Source organism: Neomonachus schauinslandi, chromosome 3 (assembly GCF_002201575.2).
Source record: "Neomonachus schauinslandi chromosome 3, ASM220157v2, whole genome shotgun sequence".
Classification (NCBI taxonomy): domain Eukaryota; kingdom Metazoa; phylum Chordata; class Mammalia; order Carnivora; family Phocidae; genus Neomonachus; species Neomonachus schauinslandi.
In genome coordinates, this window is record NC_058405.1 from 11,252,817 (window position 1) to 11,263,593 (window position 10,777).

Sequence of the window (10,777 nt, forward strand, 5' to 3'; positions counted from 1 at the left end):
TTTTTTTTTTAATACAGAGAACAGTTAGTAGAAATCCGCTAATTTGCTCCTCTACAGAGAATTTTATTCTTTTTGTTAAGCATATAACTGGCTACAAGTCCAGCCCAAAAAATATTTAAAGTAGGCTCCACACTGGGGGCTTGAACTCACAACCATGAGAACAAGACCAGAGCTGAGATCAAGAGTTGGACACTCAACCGACTGAGCCACCCAGGCACCCCCAGTCCAAATCCTTTTAAGGTACTCCTAAAACAAGGAGTCCTAGGGAAAAACCTAAATCAACTCCAATTATAAAGACTATTTAGCCTATCACAGCCAAAAGGAGAAAGGTCGGTGTGTACAAAATGACTTCCCAATAACTCTTACCATTGGTTCTCGTCTACAAAATAAAGATTTCCTATATTTTCCACACTTAAAAAAGAAATGGCTAACGGGGTGGCACATGGCAAGTAGCAGAACCTTCAGAGTCACAAGACCTGGGTCAGCTCTTAGCTCCACTGCCTCATAGTTACGCACCACTGAGCAAATCATTTCTCTGGACCTCAGTTTCCTTTTAATAAAATGTGAAGACACCTCCTGGCTTTCCTACAGTTGTTAAAAGGATCACACAAACCTTTATAAATTGTAAAGCACCAACAAAATGTTAAGAGATTACTCAATAAGTCCAATTATGCAGCTGTCCCCTTCTTAAAGTTGTACCAAACCATTTGGGAGTTATCATTAGAGTAATAATAATCAAGAGCTCTGGTCCAGACTCAGATGCGCACGTTATAGTAAGCACACAGTAACTGTTACCCCAAAAAAGGGAGAAATGCTACAGCTTTTCAACAAACTGGTTACAAGCCCACCAGCCATTGCAAAAGGGGAAACAAATATGTTTTTCTAACAGAGCACCTACTTTCACATTCTGGACATGGCCTCAGGTGGCAGCCCAAACTAGTAAATTTAGTAGGGTTATCTTAAAAAAAAAATAAACACTAGTTTAAAAACAAACGCTAACGGAAAAACCAAAACTACTGTTATTTTTAACACGTCTACAATGGCATTCAAATGGATACTACTACAATCTGTTAACAGGCTAATTCGTTATCAGGACGCATTCTGCTTCAAAGCAGCAGCTATCCTCAAAACTGGGGATTAATGGAGCCATAAGGTGATCTTACCAAGGTAAAAGTTCAACATTAGCAAATGCTTCAGCTTCAAAATTTCCAAGAAAAGTTCCCCTCTGTGTTTCAGGACACGGAGCTGGGAAGCATCAGCTGAGTATTTACTGCAGCATTTTAACAGCCCCAGAGCGACCTTCTGAGGGAACGCCCTCTAAAAACCCTTAAGTCAGGCTTTTTCACTTAAGCACGGCTTTTTCTTCAAAACAGACATTGACTATTTAGTCTTTGGGGCCTCACTAGCCAGCCCAATCTTCTACGGTCTAATGCGACCTTCTGTCAAGAGGGAGGCTGAATACCTGGTATTTGAGAGATGATCAAATCTCAAGATTGATTCTCTGGCTCTGCCTCCACAAAGTTAGAGCATCAGGAACCTATATACATCAACTCTAAAATGTCATCCTCCCACCCGGCTCCCCTACCAGGCCATTCTTCCCACCCCACCTGTAGCAGATGTCGTTGGGGCCCATCCAGAGCCTCTTCAGCAGGCAGCGCAGCATCCCCAGCTGCTGTGTTGACTACTCACAGATCACACCTGCTCCCAGTCTGGCCAATGTGCCTTAACCAGACAGGAGTTCTCCATCAAGCCAGGGAGCTACCCCTTCTCAGCCCACAGCCAATGACTGACTAGCAAGGGGGTTCAAAAGGCCCTCTCCACTCACTTCATGGTGGGACCAATTCAGTAGTGCAATCTGGTTAAGAACTGGCTGTCCAGGGGCGCCTGGGTGGCTTAGTCGTTAAGCGTCTGCCTTCGGCTCAGGTCATGATCCCAGGGTCCTGGGATCAAGCCCCGCATCGGGCTCCCTGCTCCGCGGGAGGCCTGCTTCTCCCTCTCCCACTCCCCCTGCTTGTGTTCCCTCTCTCGCTGTGTCTCTCTCTGTCAAATAAATAAATAAAATCTTTAAAAAAAAAAAAAAAAAGAACTGGCTGTCCAAATATGGCAGCCACTAGCCACATACAGCTACTGAGCACTTGAAATGCACCAGTCAAGATTCCAACATGCTCCAAGTATAAAATACACACCAGATCTGGAGGCTTAATACCAAAACAAGCAAAAGACTTCATTAATATTTTTTACATTTATACGTTGAAATAATATTTTGAATATACTGAGTTAAATAAAATACACTAATATTAATTTCACCTTGTTTTACTTTTATTTAAGATTTTCTTATTTGTTTGAGAGAGAGAGATGGCACAAGGGGGAGTGACAGGGGAGAGGGAAAGAGAGAATCTCAAGCAGACTCCGCACTGAGTGTGGAGTCCCACATGGGGCTCAATCTCGCGACCCTGAGATCACGACCTGAGCCGAAACCAAGAGTTGGATGCTTAAGCAACTGCATCACCCAGGCATCCCCTTGTTTTACTTTTTTAATGGGAGTACTGGAAAACTTTAAATTACATTTGCAGCTCACATTACATTTCTATTGGACGGGGCTAATCTAGAGCAGGGTTTCTCGGACTTTCCCATGCAACAATATCATCTGGAGGGCTTGTGAAAACATTGCTGGGCTCCATCCCCAGTTTCTAATTGGCCAGTCTGGGGTGCAGCAGCAAAATGTGTATTTCTCACAAGTTCCCAGGGAATGCTACTTCTGCTGCAAACTGAATCCCCACTTCGAGAACCACTGCTCCAGAGCTCCCCTGTGGGACGAGACTAAAGCTAATCTCCAGCTGGAGCCCCTTCCTTGCTTAGCTTTTTTTCCCCCTGCACTATCCTGCTTTCTTTACGCTTCTGTTGACCACCCCCTGGCACAAAATCCCTTTTCAGGCTCTGCTTCTAGAAAACCTATCCCACCTCCAACACAACTGTTTTTCCACAACTATAGCTTTCACAAAGGGCCAGATAGGCAGAAACCAAGGAGATGGGTTTTTGTAAAACGCTGCAGTTTTTGTAAAACAAGTATCAAAGTTATTTATTGGATTGCTAGTTGCCCCTATATAATGTATTCTATGCAGGCAATGCTAGGACAAGGTCTATTCATCCTGATGAAGGAATGTTCCTTATTACCGTAAGACATGGACAGCTTTATGGCCTACTGCTTCCCTCTTTTCTGTGGCTACTATGGCGTTCAAACTACCTTTTGTGCCAAAGCCATATAAATTTACTCTTTATCCTTTTTATTAAATTTGTTAATATGGTATAAAAGCACTGAAGTCAGATTTGAGTTTGAATCTTAGGTAGACCGAAGAGTCACTTTTTTTTTTTTTTTTTTTGTAAATTGAGCTATAATTCACATACCATAAAACTCATTCTTTTAAAGTATGCAACTGTGTGGTTTTTTAGTATATTCACAAGGTTGTGGAACTATCACCACTATCTGATTCCAGAACATTTTTTCATCCCCCCAAAAGAAACCCCTTAGCTATTAGCAGTCTCTACCATCCCCCCCTCCTCCCAGCCCCTGGCACCCACTAGTCGTCAGCCTTCTCTCTCTGTGCATCTGCCTATTCTGGACATTTCATATAAATGGAATCCTACAATATGTGGGGGACTTTTGTGCCTTCCTTTCAAGGGTCCTGGATTGCACTCTTTCCCTACATCTCCCTTCTAACCCAACAGCAAGTACTACTGGCTCTAGTCCCAAAATATATCCCAGGTCTTAGCAGTTCTCATGAACTCCCGTGCCACCACCCTACCATCATCTCTAGCTTGAATTTCTACAGTGGCCTCCTGACCGGTCTCCCGGCGGCCACTCTGCCCACCCCAGGCCCCACTAGGACATTCTGCACACAGCAGTAGCAGTCTTTTCAAAACATGAATCCAATTTGCTTAAAATACTCCAATGGACTCCCACTATTAGCCTAAATCCCACATACATGCCCCCAGATGACTGCCCTGTCTACCTCATCTTCTTGCATTCCTCCCTCACTCACTCCACTCCAACCACACTGGCCACATCCATCCCTTGACTATAACAAATGCAGTCGCGCCTCAGAGCTTTTGCTTTGGCCTTCCTCTGGAGTGCTAGTCCCCAAGACTGTCACATGGCGGGCTGGGTCAATTTTCCCTTCAAAGGCCACATGCTCAGAAATGTCTCCCCTATTTTCCAAAGGTAGCCAGCTCCCAACACCACCACCACTCTTTATCCCATTAGCCTGTTTCCTTTCAGAGCTCTTACTGCTCTTTGAGCTTACCTATTTCTGTGAACACAGTCAGTGTCCTCTACTTGGATATAACCACAACGAGGGCAGAAACGTTCACTGTTATACCACAGCACTAGCCAGCACCTGGCACATAGTAGGTGCAGTGGGTTGAATGGTGCCCCCCAAAATGATGTGTCCAGGTCCTAGAACTTGTGACTGTGGGCTCCCTGCTCAGCAGGGAGCCTGCTTCTCCCTCTCCCTCTGCCTGCCGCTCCCCCTGCTTGTGCTCTGTCAAATAAATAAATAAAATCTTAAAAAAAAAAAAAAAACTTGTGACTGTGACCTCTTTTGGGAAAAAGGTCTTTGCTGATATATTTAAGGGTTTCAAGATGCGATCATCCTGGATCCTGTCATGGCCCTAAATCCAAAGACAAGTGTCCCTAGAAAAGAAAGAAGGGGTGCCTGGTAGCTCAGTCAGTTAAGCATCTGCCTTTGGCTTGGGTCATGATCCAGCGTCCTGGGATCAAGCCCCGTGTCAGGCTCCCTGCTCAAGGGGAAGCCTGCTTCTCCCTCTCTCTCTGCCCCTCCCCCCCCCCCCCCCCCCCCCCCCCCCCCCGGCTCATGTTCTCTCTCAAATAAATAAAATCTTTAAAAAAAAAAAAAAAGAGAAGACACACATGGAGAAGGAAGGGAAGGCCATGTGAGGGCACAGGCCGAGACTGGAGAGATGTAGCCACAAGCTCAGGGATGCCTAGAGCCCCTGGAAGCTCAATGAGATAAAGAGGCATTCTTCATTAGAGGCTTCAGAGGAAGCACGGCCTTGCCAACATCTTGATTTCCAACTTCTAGCCTCCGTAACTGTGAAGGAATAAATGTGTGTTGTTTTAAGCCACCAGCTGTGTCCCATGGATGCTGTATCCCATGGATGCTGTATTATAAGCCTATATCTTCCAACATTTTTGAAATTCACTTTTATTTTGGATCTTATTAATATTGACCCCATCATAGTTTCTGTCTTCTTTTAAAAACAAAAATGTTGGGGCACCTGGGTGGCTCAGTCGTTAAGCGTCTGCCTTCGGCTCAGGTCATGATCCCAGGATCCTGGGATCGAGCCCCACATCAGGCTCCCTGCTCGGCGAGAAGCCTGCTTCTCCCTCTCCCACTCTCCCTGCTTGTGTTCCCTCTCTCGCTGTCTCTCTGTCAAATAAAGAAATTTTAAAAAGTAAATTAATTAAAAAATAAAAATAAAAACAAAAATGTTGGTAGGAATTCAAAATAAATCATTTTTTAAAAATCACACAACACCCAGGAGTGGCTGGCTGGCTCAGTCGGGAGAGCTCACAACTCCCGATCTCGGGGTTGTGAGTTCAAGTCCCATGTTGGGTGTAGAGATTACGTAAAAAAATAATAATAATAAAATCTTTTTAAAAAGTTTGGAATCATTTGAACAACTCCTTTTCCCTCATTCTTTTGATCAAACTGTCCCCTATCTTTCCTCCTTATTTAGAAAAGGGTTTTACCAATCATTCCTCTGCTCTGAACCTTTTTTTTTTTTTTAAGATTTATTTACTTTAGAGAGAGAGAGGAGGGGGTAGGGACAGAGAGAGAGAGTGAGAGAGAAACCCAAGCAGACTCCACACTGAACACAGAGCCCAAAGTGGGGCTCGAACCCACAACCCTGAGATCACCACCTGAAGCCAAAACTAATTAGAGTTCGAGGCTTAACCAGCTGCACCACCGAGGCGCCCCCTGAACGACTTAAGAACAAAATAAAATCCAAAAAACAGATACATAAATACACAAATGTCCATAGCATTTTATTATACCAGAAACTGGTTTCTATAATAATCTTAGAAAATTTTTCTTCCCAAGTAGATTGTCAGAAATCTATCAGCACGTTGGAAAGATTTACCTCCAGGCAATTCTAAAGCATTCAGATAGGCTTAAACATTCTTTTTCATAACTAGAAAAGAAATTCTTGGATTACAATCTTCCAATTGTAAAAGCAAGGTTTGGGAATCATGCCACCCAAGATTCAAATTCTACCTCAACTGTGCCGTAAAGCAAGTTACTTAACTGCTGAGCTTTGTCTCCTCATCTGTAAAATTGCAACTTTTTACCTAGTTGTCAGATGGATAAGAGATAAGTGCATGAAAACCATATAAGGCACATAGATGTTCAATCAAATGTAGCAATCACCATAAAACCAATGTCCTGGAGCCACTGAAAAATGTAGACAGGAGAAAAAACTAGGTATTTAAACAGAACGTGGGGCGCCTGGGTGGCTCAGTTGGTTAAGCGACTGCCTTCGGCTCAGGTCATGATCCTGGAGTCCCGGGATCGAGTCCCGCATCGGGCTCCCTGCTCGGTAGGGAGTCTGCTTCTCCCTCTGACCCTCCCCCCTCTCATGCTCTCTGTCTCTCACTCTCTCTCTCTCAAATAAATAAACAAAATCTTTTAAAAAAAATAAATAAACAGAACGTGTTTAAAAAGCTAATACACAAAACAAATAAGACTAAAAGGTGAAATCTACATATACCCTAAAAGCAAACAAACTCTGTTAACTGGCTAAAAGAATGACGACACTAAGGTCTAGAGTTGCCAGGCTGCCTTCTAACCAACCAAATGGTCTGCAGGAGTGTAAAGAGGAATGAGAGGAATAATATTTTCAAATGATTCTGCTTCAAATGCAGACTTGGTGGAGCACGTTTCAAATTCATGAAAGGGAAGCACAGAAAGAAGCTAAGCAGCAATTCAAGTTCTTCCAACTTCTTCCCCTAAAGTGATAGTGAACTCCGGAGCTTCCTCCCACCTCCAGGAGGAATTCTTTATTGGCACAAATATAACTCTACTCCAGTAAATACTATATCACACATCCAGCACCTATTGGGTCAAAAACTGTGCTAAGAACACAGAAATAGACAAGACGCAGTCTCTGCCAACACACTGAAAGAAAGCAGGAAAGAAAAACCAAAGCCTACGTATTAAACAATAGTGTATAATAAGTGTAGAGCAGTACATGCTGTAACACCTCTCCCCTCACCCTCACCAATCTAAAATGTCAGTATAATCCCTCCTGCCTCCAACAGGAATGGCTTCCCATTACTAAAAGATAAAGATCAGAACTAATAGTTTGATCTACAAAGCACAGCATAATCTGTTTCATACCTACCTCCCTAGCACCATCTAATCTCTGCACACCACTGCCTAAGCAGGTTTTTCTCAGTGCTTCTATCTTGTCATTCCCTCTGGCCACAGGACCTTTATATGTGCTGTTCTTTCACATACAACACTCTTGTCTTCTCTCTTTGCCTACAAAAAGTCACTTTACCCTTCAAAACTTGTTTCAATTTTCACTTGCAAAGGAAAACATTTCTTTCCCTTAAGCAGTATAGCATGATTAAGGGTACCAGTTCTGGAGTTCTAAATCCTAGCTCTGCCACTTACTAATTCCATAGCTTTGAGCAGATTACACAACACTTTGTGCCTCAGTTTCTTCATCTATAAATGGGGATTATATAGTTATTATAAGGATTTAATAAATTAATTCAAGTAAAGCACCAGAACAGTATCTATGACACTGAGCTCAAAATCTTGACTTGGTGGTCAGATCCCTCCATTTTATTTTCTTATAGCACCAAGACCTCTCCCCCAATAGTATTTTACACCTATTTGTCTCTCCCTAATAGACTGAAATGTCTAAGAGAGCAGAAACTATATTTTTCCCTATCAATGGAACACAGGAAATAATCCAATAGATTTGTTGAATAAAAAAGTAGCTGAAAGGAAGAAGCTGAGGCCCAGCAAAGTGACTTGTCTAATATCATGCAAAACTTCATCTGTGTCTCCAAAGCCCATGCCTTTCCCCTATACCATGCTGCCTCCTACATAAATATGTTAAGAGTCTTGGCAACTGCAACTGACGTGACCAACAAATGATCACAGAACACAGCATTTAAAACAATAAAGTTTTAAATACATAAGAGTCTTGGCAACTGCAATTGATGTAACCAACAAATGATTACAGAACACAGACAGCATTTCAGAACAATAAATTTCGTGGCAACACAAAAAACACTGTATTTTGAGAGTGGCATTCCAAAGTTGACTGAGCTCATACAGGTGCAGGCTTACTTCCTTTTCCAGCACCAGCTCCCACACTGCTCACCTGGGCCTCAGTTCCCTCCTCTTTAAAAGAGTTGGATGGGCCAGATGATCTCTAAAGTGTCTTCCAATTCTAGAGTTCAAAGACAATAAATCACATTATGTGACTATTTTTAAAAGATTTAAAAAAAAAAAAAGAAGTTTAATAAGCAGATTGAACCAGATGACAGGTGGTTTTCAGGGAGGCCTTAAAGAGTTTGTTCAAATGACTTAATAAACCCTATTAATAAAGTAAGGTTGTCTTTGCTCAGGAACAGCAAGAGACGCCATTTTCAAGACAGTGTTAACAGCCACCCACAAACATTCCCAACACTGAGCCACGGCTGCCACCAGGAAACCCTGAGACATACAGAACAGTGGCAAAATGTGTTTAGAACAGTACAAAAATTCGGCGAACCACTACATAGAAAAGAAAATAAATTCACAGGATGCATATACAGTATACCGCGATGTAATACGATTAAAATACGATCTCAACTCAAACCTAAAAGGTAGCAGCAATCCTGGCATCGAAGATACTCTAAAAGTTGAGATAAACTCACAACCCTAACTCTACTTCAGCAGCAATTCAGTGACCCTTCGAATTTGGAAAGAGGCAAGAGAAAATGTAAACTGTAAGGACCCTTAGAAGTTCACCCTGGGAAGCTCGAGAGCAAGCCAAAGCCGAGAGGCACGAGAACGTGTGCACGGGGAACCACGTATATTACAGCCAGATGGCTGTCAGCCGCTCCCCGCGCAGGCGAACCGAAAGCGCACGCCTGCCGGCTCGGTGGGCCCCTCTGCCCTCCACGAGCCTCGGAGTAAGGGCTGCGGAGCGACGAGGGACGCGGACTGCTGCCGAACCGGCCGCGGCGTCGCCCGGAGAACCGCGGGGGCGCTCTCCGCCGCACTGGCCACCCCCAGGCGGTGCGGGGCTGCGAGCCCAGCGAAGCCCAGGCCCGGGGCCCCGGTCGCTCCTCACCTTCAGGGTACACAGCGCTGCGCTCCGCATCAGCGGCTGCGGCCATCGCCGCCCACGCCGTCCGGCCGCGACCGGCACCGCCGTCCACACCCAGAGGCCCACCATTGCAGCCTCCGCCGACCGGCGCTCTGCTGACCTCTCACCCCGCCGAAGGGGGCGGCCAAGGGGAGCGCCAGAGCTTCGGCCAATCACGCGCCGGGACCCGCGGCTCCGCCCCCTGCAGCGCAAGTTGAGAGGAAATCCGCGGCGGGCCGGGAGCGAGTGCGGGGACCCGAGCGCGGGGGGGCTCGACCAGACCCAGGGGTGAGCGAGGAGGGGAGGGTGAGCGAGGAGGGGAGGGCGCGCGTGAATTCGGGCGGTAGTGGGTCCGCGCCTGCTTGGGGTAGCGTCCACGGCTAGCTCCCAGCTCGCGGCCAGACCACTCTGCGGCAGTTAGTCTCCTACGCCCCGGGGCCACTCCACACTACCGAGTGTCCCAAGTTCCAGACATGCGCCCGAACTATGTTCCTTTTCTTCTAAGGCATAAACTGCAAAGCACCAAGTCAAGATAAGGTTTTTGAAGGAGTGCGGTAACAGAGAAAACGCTCTAGGTCTAGGAATCAGAGGTCAGATTTCAAGTTCTACCTCTGCCTCCTAATATCTGCATGTCAGAGGAATTAGCTAAAACCAAGGTCAGTTTCTGTTGCTTGCTAGCAGGCACCATTATTAGTGCAACTACTAAGGGCCAGACCTTGCGCTAGATGTCTCAAATTCGGTCTCATTTAATATTTACAAGAACCCTAAAGGCTCACATATTATTCCATCTTGAAAAACTGAATTTTGGGGCGCCTGGGTGGCTCAGTCGTTAAGCGTCTGCCTTCGGCTCAGGTCATGATCCTAGTATCCTGGGATCGAGCTCCTCATCGGCCTTCCCGCTCAGCGGGAAGCCTGCCTCTCCCTCTCCCACTCCCCCTGCTTGTGTTCCTTCTCTCGCTTTGTCTCTCTCTGTCAAATAAATAATATCTTTTAAAAAGAAAAACTGAATTTATAGAGAGGTAAAGTCATTTAGCTAGTAAGTGGTGACACTAGGGTTTGAACCCAGGTCTGGCTGTCTCCAAGGACTGGCCTTTTGCTTTGTTATATTACAAATGTGTTACCATTTACAAAAGAAACAGTATTATCATCACCCAGGCCCTTCTTACACAGCTCCAACAAATCAACATTTTGTCAATCTTGTTTCATCTATTCCCCCTTTTTCATCTTTTTTTTTTTTTAAAGATTTTATTTATTTTTCAACAGAGGGAGAGAGACAGGTAGAGAGGGAACACAAGCAGGGGGAGTGGGAGAGGGAGAAGCAGGCTCCCCACTGAGCAGGGAGCCCAATGTGGGACTCGATCCCAGGACCCTAGGATCATGACCTGAG

At 45.1% G+C, this 10,777-nt stretch overlaps 1 protein-coding gene across 7 annotated transcripts in view; it reads right to left on the reverse strand.

Moving 5' to 3' along the window:
- The window catches only part of PCCA (propionyl-CoA carboxylase subunit alpha), a 402,221-nt gene extending 392,733 nt beyond the window's left edge, over nt 1-9,488 (reverse strand). For all 7 annotated transcript variants that reach the window (XM_044913521.1, XM_044913520.1, XM_044913518.1 and 4 more), the window contains exon 1: nt 9,376-9,488. In XM_044913521.1, the coding sequence (XP_044769456.1) occupies nt 9,376-9,480 (105 nt within the window). In that variant the 5' untranslated portion in view covers nt 9,481-9,488. The remainder of the gene's footprint in view (nt 1-9,375) is intronic.
- Between the last annotated feature and the right edge of the window lie 1,289 nt (nt 9,489-10,777).